The sequence below is a fragment of the Bombina bombina genome, chromosome 6 (genome assembly GCF_027579735.1).
Source record: "Bombina bombina isolate aBomBom1 chromosome 6, aBomBom1.pri, whole genome shotgun sequence".
Classification (NCBI taxonomy): Eukaryota; Metazoa; Chordata; class Amphibia; order Anura; family Bombinatoridae; genus Bombina; species Bombina bombina.
In genome coordinates, this window is record NC_069504.1 from 884,524,030 (window position 1) to 884,543,269 (window position 19,240).

General features: G+C 40.8%; 1 protein-coding gene across 10 annotated transcripts in view; it reads right to left on the minus strand.

The window, feature by feature from the left end:
* Nucleotides 1–19,240, minus strand: part of NLGN2 (neuroligin 2) — a 177,144-nt gene that overhangs the window by 88,642 nt on the left and 69,262 nt on the right. The window contains exon 3 of one of the 10 annotated variants that reach the window (XM_053718396.1): nt 15,895–15,909. The exons of the other annotated variants lie outside the window; for them this stretch is intronic. Within the exon in view, the coding sequence (XP_053574371.1) occupies nt 15,895–15,909 (15 nt within the window). The remainder of the gene's footprint in view (nt 1–15,894; nt 15,910–19,240) is intronic. 10 annotated transcript variants of the gene reach the window in all.

A 19,240-nucleotide genomic window follows, 5' to 3' on the forward strand; every position in this document is an offset into this window, starting at 1 on the left:
TATTAGATTATAATATTAAGTGAGAGAGGCTATACTCCATGTCTTTTCAATTGATGATCTCTATAGAGCTACCTTGATGTTTTTATTATGCTTTACTATATTGAAATTATATATGTACTACATATTATGTATTTATCCCACATAAGTTGAAATTGCAATCTTTACTGTTATCTACGTAGCCATATCCTCAATTGTTTGTTTAGCTTTCGGTCCCATGACTGGACCTGCCTGTCTGAGGAACTCGCAAAACCTACATGATTTAAAAAAAATGAGGTGCCCATTATGTAATGTCATGCCAGTATAATATAAGCTGTATAATGTATTCTGTTGATGAGACTGTTGTCAATGTGATTTTCAACCTCAATAAAAAAACTATTTAAAAAAAAAAAAAAAAAAAAAAAGCGTGTGGAGCATTGTCACAGATGCCAGATGCCTAGGGTTGTGATGCATGTTGGAGGGTGTTGGTGCATCGGGTTGGCGTGGTGGCGGTGGCCGTGGTGGTCGTGTGCAATGTAGGTTACCCAAAAGTGCCATTACCTGTGTTAAGTCTAAAACAGAATACCAACTGGACAAAACAACGATTTTCTTAGTGTGCAAAACAGCATGAATTCATGCTGAATATGCTTGTTTCCGTAAAAATAATAATAATGATTAAAATAATAATTGGACCATATATCAGTACGTGTGGTTGGAATGACATTTTCTAAATAAGAAACAAGTGAAATGCTGCAAATATGGATGGAAAAAGTTAAAGTGTATCATCAATATGACATATAGTAAACTTGGACCCACAGACAGTTGGCATCACTGTTGCTCCAATCGATATGCGAACAGATAGATGCATAAAGTGAGAGCAATATGTAATGAAAGGAATATGTGGGATATTGTAGTGATGTACAAATAATCAGCTATACCGCTGGGGCATCACATCATGTTCATATAAAGTAAATTTGGCCATCGGGCGATTATAGCATACATCAGCCCAAATATAGATGCAGATGATTATATGTAGTGGCTAGGAAAAAATATAAGGGTGGAAACCTTATTTTGGAATTATAGCCTCAAACATGACTGCAAAGCAACCTATATCACAAGACAGAAAAGATAATGATAATAAGGATATGTAGCTCATATAAACAGTCCCCACATCAGAGATTTCTCCAAGTGGGTATAGTAGTATTCATATCCGCTTTAGGACTGGTGGTGCGTGTTTGAACAGTGGGTAATTGCACAGGGCAGACCAGGCTGCCACGGAGAAGATGGAGACAGATGTCCCCCCTGCTCCGTGCCGTTAGGTGCACAACACTTCCCCCTACAAATAGGGGCAAATGGAATGTGTACCAAAACGGAGCCACAATGTCCACCTGACATACCCCAAGTATGTAGCACCCCAATTGTTGATCACATAATGCTCTTAAAGTCCGGCATGGTATTCAAGCCGCCTGGTTGTATCATGCCCAGTCTGAACATCCACTGGACCTCGCGTTTCAGAAGTTGCTTGTTCCGGTCACCCCCCCCCGATCCAATGGGGGTATGTGATCAATTAGAATGTAGCGGATGGAAGACACTGAATGTCCCTTTTTGGCGCAATGTCACGCCACTGGCTGCTCAGAATCACCTTGTTTAAGTGCAGTCCTTATGGCGTGGCGATGATTGGCCATACGCTCACGGAGTGTGCCAGATGTTTTCCCTATATAGAAACAGGAACATGGACAAAATAATAAATATATTACGTGAGTGGTAGTACACGTAATAGAGTGCCTGATAGAAAATGTTCGATTTGTGTGTGGATGATGGAATACTTTGGTACCCACTAGGCCATTACATGTTGTGCAGCCCAAGCAGCGATAGGATCCCTTGATATTCCTTTTGTTCCCGGTCAGATAACACTGCTTGGGGTCCATTTTCACCAATAGATCCTTAAGATTAGTCCCCCTCTTGAACCCAACCATAGGTTGTAAATTATGAGTAAATGTGAGCTTAGGGTCTGAAGACATAATTGGCCAGTGCTGGCGAAGGATCTGGCCCACGTTTTTTGTCGCTGGAGTGAAAGTGGTGGACATAATGAGCTTATCACTTGTGTCCCTTTTGGGTTTAGGTAGAATCAAATCCGTCTGTGTTAATGTTGAAGCGGATTCCATGGCATCCTGTATTACCGGGATCTTGTATCCCCTGTTCTGGAACCTCTCACCCACTCCTTGCAATTGGGAGACCCCAGTTTCGGCATTAGAATTATTGCGCATTGTTCTTATGCATTGTGATTTTACTATGCCTTTTAGTAGGGCTGGGGGATGGCAACTATCTGCCCTTAATATAGAGTTGCGGTCAGTGGGTTTATGGTATAATGTGGTTCCTAGATTATAGGAATCCTTGAAAACTGTCAAGTCCAAGAAATGAATGGATTGAAAATCCACTGTCATCTTAAACTTGACATTATTGGTAGTGTTGTTATACACGTCAAACCATTTGTGGAGTTCCTCCAGGCCCCCTCGCCACACCAAGAAAATATCATCTATGTATCTGTAATAACAAATGATGGATACATTCGGCGTGTTCCACAGATACATGTTTTCGAATTGTGACATGGGTGATTTGCATTGTGTGCGATTGCTGTGGTTGCTGTCGCCGTGCCGGCTTGATGCACTGGCACTTTCTGGTGTTTGTCGCAATTTTGGGCATTTGTGACGATGCTCCACATGTTTGTCTATATGAAGTTCTCTATATTACTTTGTCACTCAAGAATGTTTAGACATGTAGATTGCACAACTTTATGATTAAGTTCACGATTGTATATTGGAACCATAAACCGGAAGTGAGGTAATGAAACTTCCGGTTTCGGACAGCACTGTGGAACGCAAGATGCGTTCCAAGCTCGAAATATTGGCGCACTTTTTTGGAGAGACACTAAGGTTGGTGTGATTTAATTTGTATGTAACACTATAAATGAGTTGTATTTTGTTTGTTCTGTATGCTGATGAAGGGGTTGTGAACCCCGAAAACGTTCCATTAAATTGGTTTTGTTTGAAAAAAAAAAAAAAAAAAAAAAAAAAAAAATGTGCCATGCTGATAGACTCATACCCAAAAAGACTGAGTGCTTTAATAAAATCAAAAGGTGCTTCAACAAAGTATTAGTTTAAGGGTGTGCACACTTATGCAACAATATTATTTTATTTTTATATTTTTTCTTCCCTCTACCTAAAAGATTTCAGTTTGTTTTTCAATTGAGTTGTACAGTTTATAGGTCACATTAAAGGTGGAAAATCTGAAATGATTTATCTTTGTCTCATTTTTTTACATCACAGAAACCTGACATTTTAACAGGGGTGTGTAGACTTTTTATATCCACTGTATATATACATGTATACATCTATATAAATATATATATATATATATATATATATATATATATATATATATATATATATATATACATACATATACAGTTCACACACACATATATATAAAGAAGCAGAAAAAAGAGCACTTCACTGGATTTTTAACTTGCAAAACACACTTTATAGTGAACGTTTACGGACACAGTGTTCGTCCTCAGACTAGTATGTGTAGTAGGTAAAAACGTTCACTATAAAGTGTGTTTTGCAAGTTAAAAGTCCTGTGGAGTACTCTTTTTTTTTCCTGCTTCTTTATGTATATTTTTGGTGCACCCAGGGTCGAAATCTAAAAGTCAGGAGTGAGGTCTGTTCTTTGTTTTTATATATATATATATATATATATATATATATATATATATATATATATATATATATATATATATATATATATATATATATATATATATATACTCACATATGGCTGCTGAAGTTAGATTTTACACAATACCCTCATAAGCAGACCAACAATCCCTATTATCTATTTACTTTTTAGATATATAGGTATAGATGACATAGATATAGAGATATATCAAGAGTAAATAGATAATAAGTTCTATAATACCAAAGTTCTATAATACCAAAGTTCTATAATACCAAAGCATCATCAAGTAGGTAACTCTTGTAAATGTTAGTAACAAATTAGTAACAACTTTTTAACACTTTACAATTTTAAAACTCACTAGTATTGAAGCCTTGTGTCTTTCACAGGGTTAAGTTCTCTCTATTGACACAATGGATTGTGGCTGCTTCCCTCAGTGATGTCAGAGTGTAGAGAGTTAATGGGAAATCCTGAGAAGGCAGTCAACCAATGTTTAGCCTTTGCAAAGACTACACATGCAATCAGGAGCCAATGTGCATGCCAAAGCCACCAATGAGCTGAAGGCAGCTGTCCCCCCTTGCATTGCGACCTCTGCATCCCCAGTAATTACGCCCCTGCTATCCACCAGCCTGCTCATCAATATCCCTGCATCTAGGACCTATGCACATAATGTTGCCTACATAATTCAGAAATTAATCAGCGACCACTTCATACCCCATCACCCACCCCAAAATGTTTTAAGGTCCTCAAGTAAAGAACAGGAGGTTAAAGGGACAGGACAGGATAATTGTATTTCATGATTTGGATAGAAACTACAATTTGAAACAACTTTCCAATTTACTTTTATTATCAAATATGCTTCATTCTCTTGTTATCCTTTGCTGAAGTGACAGCATTGCACTACTGGCAAATACTTGAACACATCTAGTTAGCCAATCACCAGAAACAAATGTGTGCAGGCACCAATCAGCAGCTAGCTCCCACTAGTGTTGGATATGTGTGTATTCTTTTTCAACAAGGTTACCAAGAAAACAAAGCACATTTGAAAATAAAAGTGAATTTAAAAGGGTCTTAAAATCACATGCTCTATCTGATTCATGCTAGTTTAATTTTGACTTTCCTGTCCCTTTAAGCAGACAGATATACTTAGAAAAGGTCCCTTTGGAAAAAAAAAACAAGCAAGTAAATGATCATTTGCATGGTATGCCAACAGCAAGTGTAAGTCTGACTAAATGTCAACCTCTTAATGAATAATGGCACACACATAAAAGGAACCAAACAAAAGTAAGTGAAGTGATCTTACAAAGATATCAAAAGGTTTAAATACTGACAGGTTGCAAGAAACTGTATCATATTACTTTCTACATAGTGGAAATATATTGTGGCTTAATTTAGACCTTGCCAAAGCTCCTCACATTTGGTATTCCTGCAAAACAAAGATCTGCTTTGCTCACCCCTCATAGAATAAAAACAATAATGCACATGTAAAGCATTAAAACCTTCCATTTTGTATTGATGCGCATAAGCCAAAAACTTTTGAAAACCTGCGTTTAACATAGAACCATCAATTCATAATACATTTAGTACTCATTTCATGTGAGTCATGTGATTTCTCTGTTATAAGATTTTGCTCTGGTTTCCAGGGTATGTGAGTCCACTAGGTGTGCTAAGGTTGCAACTCCTGCCATGTTTACATGGACAACTATAAGTTGTACATGTTTTAGGGTGTGCAGGGAGGAACATGTATTGTGCCATCTGGATAGCACATGAATAGTGCTGCTGGACAGCACTATTTCTGTTCCTCCCTGCACACCCTGCAGCATGTGTATCTCATAACTATCCAGGTTAACACAGCTAAAGTGACAAGGTGCACTATCTTCCAGGCCTGTACAATGTTTGAGCAATTGCCTTGATTATGGACATACTACTATGAAGCTGGTTTCACCCATTTAGAAATAGAACTACCAATATAAATATAGCTCTTGTTACTGTGGTCTGTATCTGTTCCCACATCTTTCTTATAATGAAAGAAAGGTGCAGACAAATGAGAAACAGGACTATTGTGAGAACCAATACCCACTATGGTACCTTAGATGAATACATACTACTAACTACTTTAGCATCCAAACTACTTAAAGGGATACTGAACACAAATGTTTTCTTTCATAATTCAGCAATTTTAAGCAACTTTCTAACTTTTTACTCCTATTTTCAATTTTTCTTCGTTCTCTTGGTATCTTTATTTGAAAAAGCAGAATTAGCCACCAATCAGCAAGCGCTACCCAGGGTTCTAAACCAAAAATGGTTCAGGCTCCTAAGCTTGCATTTCTGTTTTTTTTTTAACACCTTAAAGGGACACTGAACCCAACTCTGGGCAGCAATTTTTTATTAGTGGATGAATTTATCCACCAATCAGCAAGGACAACCCAGGTTGTTCACCAAAAATGGTCCGGCATCTAAACTTACATTCTTGCATTTCAAATAAAGATACCAAGAGAATAAAGAAAATTTGATAAAAGGAGTAAATTAGAAAGTTGCTTAAAATATCATGCTCTATCTGAATCACAAAAGAAAAAATTTGGGTTCAGTGTCCCTTTAACTATCAGCGCCGTCCTGGGCCTCTCTCTGCCACGATCTCGCTAACAATAGTGAGATTGCACTATTTCTGCATGCCCCACGAGTGTCCCTCTCTGCATCGGGTAGCGGTGGTGCCGATCGTTGGTGGTGTGGAAGGGTTAGGAGGGAGGCGGGTGAGCATGATAACATATTACTTTCAACTTGTAACACAAATGCAACCCAACGCGGGCAAAAAGTTTACTTCTATCTCAACTAGCGATCTAGCGAAAGTGCTAAATAGCGCTCCACTCGTAATCTGGCCCTAAATGTTTACCAGCACAAAACTGAGGAGGTCCAAAAAATGATCTGAAAACAGGAGGCATCTTTAGTTTCAATAAGAGGGGGGGGGGTGTTGAAAAAAACACAGGTAATTGTGTAAGTTCTTGAAAGACTAATTTTCTATGTCAAGAAAAAGAATGTTTTTGGTTTAGAGAGAGACTGATTAAGCATAAAAGAAAAACTTACAGGCATGAGTGGTTGCAAAGTTGTAGGCTACAAGAGTAACAACAGTCTAGATGAGGAGAAACAAGGTGATCATCAGCAAAGGAGCAGAACTGTAGACCGGGAGCATATTTAGAAATGAGATGTGAAATGTAGGGGTTTCATTGTTGAATTATTTAAAGATTATTACAAGCAATTTAAAAGTAATTCTAGAGGAGAGACGAAGCGAATGCAGCAAATAATGAAGAAAATGAGGTGTGAAACAAAGTTGAGGATAGATTGCAGAGGAGAGGGGTGAAAGTGCTACCAGAATGTTGTAATAATGAACATAATAAGATAGTGCATGAGGATTTATTTTTACAGTAGTTTTGTCAAAGATTGGACACATTTTTCATAAATGAAGTTCCCAAGATTGGGTGAGTTGCTGGAAGTGAGATTTGAAGGACAGTCGAGAGTCAAAGATCAAAGGTGCCAAGGCTTGGTCAGTGAATTAATTGGAGAATTTTCAACAGTTAGGGAGATAACAGGAGGTGTAGTATATAAATTACTGGGAGGAAAGATAATTAGATCCATTTTATATATGAGGGTACATTGCTTAAAGGGAGGAAGGGGTTAATGAGCTGTGAGCTGCTAGGGCAAGAGGAGGTTGAATTTGATGTGAGTGTTGTTGCAGGAAAATATATAAGTGCCAATGTTATCTAAAAGTAGCAAATGTCCAATTACATCTGCTGGTGTAAGAGGTTAAAGCCAAGGAAGTCAGGCATAATAAAAGGAGAGGTTAACATGGACATGTCAACTGCTTGCAAGACATTGCAACTTGAATGTGACGGTGGTGGTTCTATGGGGTGCTATGCACCTCCAATTGTATGTGTAGCACTCCCGTTGAACTGTGAAGGGCTCTATATATTATATGTTAGCCCAATTAGCCCTCCATATATCTGGTTCTAGAACCGCCACTGGATACCCCCTTAAAAGAACATAAATGTCAAAATTAAGATTTCATGATTCAGATAGAGCATGTAATTTTCGGAGACTTTTTAATTTAATTCTATAATCAAATTGGATTAGTTCCCTTGGAATCCTTTGGTGAAAAGCATACCTAGCTAGGTTCGGAAGCAGAAATGCAAGCTAGCTGTGGTGGCTATGCACAGATGCCTCTTTTCATTGGCCCATGAGATGTATTCTTTTAGGTTCCAGTAGTGCATTGCTGCTCTTGAGCTGAATTTAAATGGACATTAAACTGCTGCGTACAATTACTGTAGCATGGTTCCTACTCACCATACTAGTGATTTTCCTCTTGTACTTGCAGCTATCTTTAAAGCTGTTCTCTTATTTTAACCTACGTGTTGTTGCATCATGTGATAGAAGTGTTGCGCTTTCACAGATCAGTCATGTGACTGGTTTTTACTGCTATACCTTGCACTTTGTGTTAGCTTGCACATTTGAAAGCAGGAGCTTTTATATTTTTTCTTTTTTTTTTTTTACACAGTTACATTAACAAAAAAAAGCCTCAGGAATAATATAGAACAATGTAGCCACGGCAAGAATGAACAGCTCCTGCTCTGTATTGTGCAATAATAGCAATGATCTGTGACTGTCACAGGGTGAGAGAATACTTAAACTCTAAGATGGCAGTGCCCAGTGTGGAGATACAGAGCTTCACTAACCAGCACTTATAAAGGATTAAAATATGAGAGCTGCAGGTAGGTACAAAAGCACAAACATGGTGAGTAATAACCATCTTTCTATACTTGTAATTTGACTTTATCTATATGTTTAAACCAGGGGTCAAGTCGGGCAGGAACACATGGGAACGGAGTTCCTGCACTATTTTTGCAGGTGGAACTAAGTTCCCCCTGGAAAGAGAACCGAAATACTTCAGTTTCTGTTGGTGGGAGGAGCTGTAGCATAGTCTGGTTAGAGGGATAGTGAGATCCTCTAGTAATGGGCAATAACACTTCCTACAATACACTAAATGCAAGCATAATTGCTCCTTAAGTGGGTGAGATTCTGTGACAGAGGAGAAGTCTCAGGCCCAAAGGCAACCATTCAACCCTTCATTGGATTTAATTTGCTTTCATTAACTAAAGTGTATAGATTATATACATATAAATACAGTGTGTGTGTATAAAACAATATTAATTGTTTGGGGGTGGAAGTCTTGGTGAGTTCCCACACTTTTTTTTGTAGGACTTGACCCCTGTTTTAAACCCTTTGAATGGGTTAAACACAAAGGGGTTGTCAGAATCAATTGCAAATCTGCTTCCGATAAAGATTTTTTGCTTTTGGACAAACTGTTCAGTATGTTTTTCAAGTAATCACAAACCAAAATGGATTTGGCGCTTAAAGCCCACAACTGAGAATATGTTTTGCAACAGAAAAGTTCCAGAAACGTGTTATCAGGATAGGAACTGGGAAGTCACACGAATGCGCCTTTCACACCTCCTAAGGTTACAGTTCTTTTGAATTAACCCCTTTGCTCAGCTAGTAAGTAAAATGCTAATTTTCACGTGTGAGATTAACCTATAGGCCTCTAGTTATTAAGGTCTGTCGGACCTGATCCGACAGTGAGGATCAGGTCCGACAGACCTCGCTGAATACGGCGAGCAATACGCTCGCCGTATTCAGCATTGCACCAGCAGCTCACAAGAGCCGCTGGTGCAATGCCGCCCCCTGCAGACTCGCAGCCAATAGGCTGCCAGCAGGGGGGGGTGTCAATCAAACCGATCGTACTCGGTCGGGTTGATTTCCGGCGATGTCTGTCCGCCTGCTCTGAGCAGGCGGACAGGTTATGGAGCAGCGGTCTTTGTGACCGCTGCTTCATAACTGCTGTTTCTGGCGAGCCTGCAGGGTCGCCAGAAACACGGGGCATCAATCTCTATTCGGAGCTTGATACATATGCCCCATAGCATTCAAAATCCATCCTTATTAATTGTTTAACAAGTTGAATGGTATAGGCCAGATGGGCATGCTGGGAATTTTGCTCAATGTCTAAATTGACACTTTTAATAATTTTTAAAGTATTGTTTTTTTTCAATATTTACATTTATTGATTTTTAATCCGGTGTGATGTAAATTTGAAATCAAAAAGAAGACTACAGATTTCTATTACAAGACTTCTGTCACCTTTTAACAGTTCTCACACTTGTTAACTGCTCTACTAAGAAATTATATCTGCAAAAATGTTCAAATGAGGCTGCGCCTTTGTGACCAGGCTTTTAAAAGGAAACAGCACCCCTTCACGACCGGGCTTTTTAAAGGAAAAGCCTTTGTGACTGGGCTTTTAAAAGGATTACATGCCTTTGTGACTGGGCTTTTTAAAGGAAAAGCCTTTGCAACTGGGCTTTTAACAGGAAACACGCCTTCGCGACCAGGTTTTAAAAAGGAAGCATGCCTTTGTGACTGGGGTTTTAAAAGGAAGCATGCCTTTGTGACTGGGCTTAAAAAGGGAACACACCTTTGTGACTGGACTTTTAAAAGGAATCATACCTTTGTGACTGGGCTTTTAACCCCTTAATGACCACAGCACTTTTCCATTTTCTGTCCGTCTGGGACCAAGGCTATTTTTACATTTTTGCAGTGTTTGTGTTTAGCTGTAATTTTCTTCTTACTCATTTACTGTAGCCACACATATTATATACCGTTTTTCTCGCCATTAAATGGACTTTCTAAAGATACCATTATTTTCATCATATCTTATAATTTACTATAAAAAAAATGATAAAATATGAGGAAAAATGGAAAAAAACACACTTTTTCTAACTTTGACCCCCAAAATCTGTTACATATCTAAAACCACCAAAAAACACCCATGCTAAATAGTTTCTAAATTTTGTCCTGAGTTTAGAAATACCCAATGTTTACATGTTCTTTGCTTTTTTTGCAAGTTATAGGGCCATAAATACAAGTAGCACTTTTCTATTTCCAAACCATTTTTTTCCAAAATTAGCGCTAGTTACATTAGAACACTAATATCTTTCAGGAATCCCTGAATATCCCTTGACATGTATATATTTTTTTTTAGTAGACATCCCAAAGTATTGATCTAGGCCAATTTTGGTATATTTCATACCACCATTTCACCGCCAAATGCGATCAAATCCAAAAAATCGTTCACTTTTTCACAAATTTTTTCACAAACTTTCGGTTTCTCACTGAAATTATTTACAAACAACTTGTGCAATTATGGCATAAATGGTTGTAAATTCTTCTCTGGCATCCCCTTTGTTCAGAAATAGCAGACATATATGGCTTTGGCGTTTCTTTTTGGTAATTAGAAGGCCGCTAAATGCCACTGCGCACCACAAGTGTATTATGCCCAGCAGTTAAGGGGTTAATTAGGGAGCTTTTAGGGAGCTTGTAGGGTTAATTTTAGCTTTAGTGTAGTGTAGTAGACAACCCCAAGTATTGATCTAGGCACATTTTGGTATATTTCATGCCACCATTTCACCGCCAAATGCGATCAAATTAAAAAAAACTTAAAATTTTTCACAATTTTAGGTTTCTCACTGAAATCATTTACAAACAGCTTGTGCAATTATGGCACAAATGGTTGTAAATGCTTGTCTGGGATCCCCTTTGTTCAGAAATAGCAGACATATATGACTTTGGCGTTGCTTTCTGGTAATTAGAAGGCCGCTAAATCCTGCTGCGCCTCACACATGTATTATGGCTAGCAGTGAAGGGGTTAATTAGGGAGTTTGTAGGGAGCTTGCAGGGTTAATTTTAGCTTTAGTGTAGAGATCAGCCTCCCATCTGACACATCCCACCCCCTGATCCATCCCAAACAGCTCCCTTCCCTCCCCCACAATTGTCCCCGCCATGTTAAGTACTGGCAGAAAGTCTGCCAGTACTAAAATAAAAGGGGTTTTAAAAAAAATAAAAAAATTTTTTTTAGCATATGTACATATGCTACTGTGTAGGATCCCCCCCTTAGCCCCCAACCTCCCTGATCCCCCCCAAAACTGCTCTCTAACCCTCCCCTCTGCCTTATTGGGGGCCATCTTGGGTACTGGCAGCTGTCTGCCAGTACCCAGTTTGCAATAAAAAGTGCAATAAAAAGTGCTTTTTTGTTTTGTTTTTCTTTTCTGTAGTGTAGCTTCCCCCACCCCCACACAGACAAACCCCCACCACCTTGCTGATCGTTTGTTTTTTTTGTTTTTTTTACTTTCAACATTTTTAATTTTCAAAATTTTCTGTAGTGTAGCGGTTCCCACCCGCTCCCTCCCCGTGCACGCGCCCGCCCCCACCCTCCCGTGCCCGTGCGCGCCCCCAACCACCCCCGCCCACGATCCCGCCCCCCATTCACATAACCAGGGCCATCGATGGCCGCCACCCGCCTCCCGGTCCGGCTCCCACCCACCAACGCAGTAAGCCACCGATCTCCGGTGCAGAGAGGGCCACAGAGTGGCTCTCTCTGCACCGGATGGCTTACAAAGGTTATTGCAGGATGCCTCCATATCGAGGCATCACTGCAATAACCGGAAAGCAGCTGGAAGCGATCAGGATCGCTTCCAGCTGCTTTCCACACTGAGGACGTGCAGGGTACGTTCTCAGGCGTTAACTGCCTTTTTTCTGAGGACGTACCCTGCACGTCCTCAGTCGTTAAGGGGTTAAAAGGAAACACAACTTTGTGACTGGGCTTTTAAAAGGAAACACAACTTTGTGACTGGGCTTTTAAAAGGAAGCACACCGTTGTGACTGAGCTTTTAAGTGGAAGCACACCTTTGTGACTGGGCTTTTAAAAGGAAACATGCCTTCGTGACTGGGCTTTTAAAGAAAGCACACCTTCGCAACTGGGCTTTTAAAGAAAGCACGCCTTTGCGACTGTGCTTTTAAAGAAAGCACGCCTTCGCGACTGGGCTTTTAAAGGAAACATGCCTTCACGACTGGGCTTTTAATGGAAACATGCCTTCGCGACTGGGCTTTTAAAGGAAGCACGGCTTTGTGACTGGGCTTATAAAAGGAAACACCTTCGCGACTGGGCTTTTAAAGGAAGAATGCCTTTGTGACCGGGCTTATAAAAGGAAACACCTTCGCAAACAGTTTTTTTTAAAGGAAATATGCCTTTGTGACTGGGCTTTCAAATGGGATCTCGTTTTCATGAATGCAAAGTCCAAGCATGCGTTTTCCAGTTCTTGCAGCTTCGTTATTGAACTCCCTGTCACAAAGATGCAATTCTGTGAACTTGTTAGAATTATATTTAATTGTGGGCTTAGATGTCATAACTATAAAAACACATAATAAAGAAATGCTTTTCACAAAGGAAAGGGTCTTTATATTGGTAAATTTCAAGGACTTATCTTTTCTCTCAAAAGGCAGTAAATTCAGACTTTTAAGTTCAAACATTGTATCAAACTGACTATCACACAAAAATGATATATTACTTTCACACTAATCACAAAATATATGATAAACAATGATATTTCATAAAGCTCATTTATAAGAAGCAACAAAGGAACACAGATAATTTATTTTAATGCAGTAGACATGACAGTAGCTTGTTGTTATCTTCTTGCTAGAACAAGCAGTACTTGGTGAACTATAGATTATTTGACTTTATAAATAACAGAATTTATGTTTACCTGATAAATTACTTTCTCCAACGGTGTGTCCGGTCCACGGCGTCATCCTTACTTGTGGGATATTCTCCTCCCCAACAGGAAATGGCAAAGAGCCCAGCAAAGCTGGTCACATGATCCCTCCTAGGCTCCGCCTACCCCAGTCATTCGACCGACGTTAAGGAGGAATATTTGCATAGGAGAAACCATATGTTACCGTGGTGACTGTAGTTAAAGAAAATAAATTATCAGACCTGATTAAAAAAACCAGGGCGGGCCGTGGACCGGACACACCGTTGGAGAAAGTAATTTATCAGGTAAACATAAATTCTGTTTTCTCCAACATAGGTGTGTCCGGTCCACGGCGTCATCCTTACTTGTGGGAACCAATACCAAAGCTTTAGGACACGGATGAAGGGAGGGAGCAAATCAGGTCGCCTAAATGGAAGGCACCATGGCTTGCAAAACCTTTCTCCCAAAAATAGCCTCAGAAGAAGCAAAAGTATCAAATTTGTAAAATTTAGAAAAAGTGTGCAGTGAAGACCAAGTCACTGCCTTACATATCTGATCAACAGAAGCCTCGTTCTTGAAGGCCCATGTGGAAGCCACAGCCCTAGTGGAGTGAGCTGTGATTCTTTCAGGAGGCTGCCGTCCGGCAGTCTCATAAGCCAATCGGATAATGCTTTTAATCCAGAAGGAGAGAGAGGTAGAAGTTGCTTTTTGACCTCTCCGTTTACCAGAATAAACAACAAACAAAGACAAAGTTTGTCTGAAATCCTTAGTAGCTGCTAAGTAAAATTTGAGAGCACGAACTACATCCAAGTTGTGCAACAAACGTTCCTTCTTTGAAACTGGATTAGGACACAAAGAAGGCACAACTATCTCCTGGTTAATGTTTTTGTTAGAAACAACTTTTGGAAGAAAACCAGGTTTAGTACGCAAAACCACCTTATCTGCATGGAACACCAGATAAGGAGAAGAACACTGCAGAGCAGATAATTCTGAAACTCTTCTAGCAGAAGAAATTGCAACCAAAAACAAAACTTTCCAAGATAATAACTTAATATCAACGGAATGTAAGGGTTCAAACGGAACCCCCTAAAGAACTGAAAGAACTAGGTTGAGACTCCAAGGAGGAGTCAAAATTTTGTAAACAGGCTTGATTCTAACCAGAGCCTGAACAAAGGCTAGAACATCTGGCACAGCTGCCAGCTTTTTGTGAAGTAACACAGACAAGGCAGAAATCTGTCCCATCAAGGAACTTGCAGATAATCCTTTTTCCAATCCTTCTCGAAGGAAGGATAGACTCTTAGGAATCTTAACCTTGTCCCAAGGGAATCCTGCAGATTCACACCAACAGATATACCAAATTATGTGGTAATTTTTCTGGTTACAGGCTTTCAGGCCTGAACAAGAGTATTAATAACAGAATCTGAGAACCCTCGCTTTGATAAGATCAAGCGTTCAATCTCCAAGCAGTCAGCTGGAGTGGGTCGAACGGACCTAGAACAAGAAGGTCTCGTCTCAAAGGTAGCTTCCATGGTGGAGCCGATGACATATTCACCAGATCTGCATACCAAGTCCTGCGTGGCCACGCAGGAGCTATCAAAATCACCGACGCCCTCTCCTGATTGATCCTGGCTACCAGCCTGGGGATGAGAGGAAACGGCGGGAACACATAAGCTAGTTTGAAGGTCCAAGGTGCTACTAGTGCATCCACTAGAGCCGCCTTGGGATCCCTGGATCTGTACCCGTAGTAAGGAACTCTGAAGTTCTGACGAGAGGCCATCAGATCCATGTCTGGAATGCCCCACGGTTGAGTGACTTGGGCAAAGATTTCCGGATGGAGTTCCCACTCCCCCGGATGCAATGTCTGACGACTCAGAAAATCCGCTTCCCAATTTTCCACTCCTGGGATGTGGATAGCAGACAGGTGGCAGGAGTGAGACTCCGCCCATAGAATGATTTTGGTCACTTCTTCCATCGCTAGGGAACTCCTTGTTCCCCCCTGATGGTTGATGTATGAACTTGGCCCTCGCTAGCTGAGGCCAAGCTTTGAGAGCATTGAATATCGCTCTCAGTTCCAGAATATTTATCGGTAGAAGAGATTCTACCCGAGACCAAAGACCCTGAGCTTTCAGGGATCCCCAGACCGCGCCCCAGCCCATCAGACTGGCGTCGGTCGTGACAAGGACCCACTCTGGTCTGCGGAAGGTCATCCCTTGTGACAGGTTGTCCAGGGACAGCCACCAACGGAATGAGTCTCTGGTCCTCTGATTTACTTGTATCTTCGGAGACAAGTCTGTATAAACCCCATTCCACTGACTGAGCATGAACAGTTGTAATGGTCTTAGATGAATGCGCACAAAAGGAACTATGTCCATTGCCGCAACCATCAAACCTATCACTTCCATGCACTGCGCTATGGAAGGAAGAGGAACGGAATGAAGTATCCGACAAGAGTCTAGAAGTTTTGTTTTTCTGGCTTCTGTCAGAAAAATCCTCATTTCTAAGGAGTCTATTATAGTTCCCAAGAAGGGAACCCTCGTTGACGGAGATAGAGAACTCTTTTCCACGTTCACTTTCCATCCGTGAGATCTGAGAAAGGCCAGGACAATGTCCGTGTGAGCCTTTACTTGAGGAAGGGACGACGCTCGAATCAGAATGTCGTCCAAGTAAGGTACTACAGCAATGCCCCTTGGTCTTAGCACCGCCAGAAGGGACCCTAGTACCTATGAGAAAATCCTAGGAGCAGTGGCTAATCCGAAAGAAAACGCCACGAACTGGAAATGCTTGTCCAGGAATTCAAACCTTAGGAACCGATGATGTTCCTTGTGGATAGGAATATGTAGATACGCATCCTTGAAATCCACCTTGGTCATGAATTGACCTTCCTGGATGAAAGGAAGGAGTGTTCGAATGGTTTCCATCTTGAACGATGGAACCTTGAGAAACTTGTTCAAGATCTTGAGATCTAAGATTGGTCTGAACGTTCCCTCTTTTTTGGGAACTATGAACAGATTGGAGTAGGACCCCATCCCTTGTTCTCCTAATGGAACAGGATGAATCACTCCCATTTTTAGCAGGTCTTCTACCCAATGTAAGAATGCCTGTCTTCTTATGTGATCTGAAGACAACTGAGACCTGTGGAACCTCCCCCTTGGAGGAAGCCCCTTGAACTCCAGAGAATAACCTTGGGAGACTATTTCTAGCGCCCAAGGATCCAGAACATCTCTTGCCCCAGCCTGAGCGAAGAGAGAGAGTCTGCCCCCCACCAGATCCGGTCCCGGATCGGGGGCCCGCATTTCATGCTGTCTTGGTAGCAGTGGCAGGTTTCCTGGCCTGCTCTCTTTTGTTCCAGCCTTGCATAGGTCTCCAGGCTGGATTGGCTTGAGAAGTATTACCTTCCTGCTTAAAGGACATAGCCCTTGGGGCTGATCCGTTTCTGCGAAAGGGACGAAACTTAGGTTTATTTTTGGTCTTGAAAAGACCTATCCTGAGGAAGGGCGTGGCCCTTGCCCCCAGTGATATCAGAGATAATCTCTTTCAAGTCAGGGCCAAAGAGTGTTTTCCCCTTGAAAGGAATGTCAAGCAATTTGTTCTTGGAAGACGCATCCGCTGCCCAAGATTTTAACCAAAGCGCTCTGCGCCACAATAGCAAACCCAGAATTTTATCGCCGCTAACCTAGCCTATTGCCAGGTGGCGTCTAGGGTGAAAGAATTAGCCAATTTAAGAGCACGAATTCTGTCCATAATCTCCTCATAAGAAGAAGAATTACTAATAATCGCCTTTCCTAGCTCATCAAACTAGAAACACGCGGCTGCAGTGACAGGGACAATGCATGCAATTGGTTGTAGAAGGGAACCTTGCTGAACAAACATCTTTAGCAGACCTTCTAATTTTTTATCCATAGGATCTTGGAAAGCACAACTATCTTCTATGGGTATAGTGGCGCGCTTGTGTAGAGTAGAAACCGCCCCCTCGACCTTGGGGACTGTCTGCCATCAGTCCTTTCTGGGGTCGACTATAGGAAAACAATTTTATAAATATGGGGGGAGGTACTAAAGGTATACCGGGCCTGTCCCATTCTTCACTAACAATGTACGCCACCCGCTTGGATATAGGAAAAGCTTCGGGGGGCCCCGGGGCCTCTAAGAACTTTTCCATTTTACATAGTGGTTCTGGAATGACCAGATAATCACAATCATCCAAATTGGATAACACCTCCTTAAGCAGAGCGCGGAGATGTTCCAACTTAAATTTAAAAGTAATCACATCAGGTTCAGCTTATTGAGAAATGTTTCCTGAATCTGAAATTTCTCCCTCAGACAAAACCTCCCTGGCCCCCTCAGACTGGTGTAGGGGCCCTTCAGAAACCATATCATCAGCGTTCTCATGCTCTACAGAATTTTCTAAAACAGAGCAGTCGCGCTTTCACTGATAAGTGGGCATATTGGCTAAAATGTTTTTGATAGAATTATCCATTACAGCCGTTAAATGTTGCATAGTAAGGAGTATTGGCGCACTAGATGTACTAGGGGCCTCCTGTATGGGCAAGACTGGTGTAGACGAAGGAGGGGATGATGCAGTACCATGCTTACTCCCCTCACTTGAGGAATCATCTTGGGCATCATTTTTACTAAATTTTTTTATGACATAAAATACATATAGTTAAATGAGAAGGAACCTTGGTTTCCCCACAGTCAGAACACAATCTATCTGGTAGTTCAGACATTGTAAACAGGCATAAACTTGATAACAAAGCACAAAAAACGTTTTAAAATAAAACCGTTACTGTCACTTTAAATTTTAAACTAAACACACTTTATTACTGCAATTGCGAAAAAGTATGAAGGAATTGTTCAAAATTCACCAAAATTTCACCACAGTGTCTTAAAGCCTTAAAAGTATTGCACACCAAATTTGGAAGCTTTAACCCTTAAAATAACGGAACCGGAGCCGTTTTTATATTTAACCCCTTTACAGTCCCTGGAATCTGCTTTGCTGAGACCCAACCAAGCCCAAAGGGGAATACGATACCAAATGATGCCTTCAGAAAGACTTTTCTGTGTATCAGAGCTCCACACACATGCAGCTGCATGCCATGCTGTCCTCAAAAACAAGTGCGCCATACCGGCGCGAAAATGAGGCTCTGACTATGATTAGGGAAAGCCCCTAAAGAATAAGGTGTCAAAAACAGTGCCTGCCGATATAATCATATCAAAATACCCAGAATAAATGATTCCTCAAGGCTAAATATGTGTTAATAATGAATCGATTTAGCCCAAAAAGAGTCTACAGTCTTAATAAGCCCTTGTGAAGCCCTTATTTACTATCTTAATAAACATGGCTTACCGGATCCCATAGGGAAAATGACAGCTTCCAGCATTACATCGTCTTGTTAGAATGTGTCATACCTCAAGCAGTAAGAGACTGCACACTGTTCCCCCAACTGAAGTTAATTGCTCTCAACAGTCCTGTGTGGAACAGCCATGGATTTTAGTTACGGTGCTAAAATCATTTTCCTCATACAAACAGAAATCTTCATCTCTTTTCTGTTTCTGAGTAAATAGTACATACCAGCACTATTTTAAAATAACAAACTCTTGATTGAATAATAAAAACTACAGTTAAACACTAAAAAACTCTAAGCCATCTCCGTGGAGATGTTGCCTGTACAACGGCAAAGAGAATGACTGGGGTAGGCGGAGCCTAGGAGGGATCATGTGACCAGCTTTGCTGGGCTCTTTGCCATTTCCTGTTGGGGAGGAGAATATCCCACAAGTAAGGATGACGCCGTGGACCGGACACACCTATGTTGGAGAAAAAGCTGTCACATACAAAAATACATTTTGCATTGGCATCAAAGGGACATTAAACACAAAGAGGCCGAAATTATCAAATGCCGACA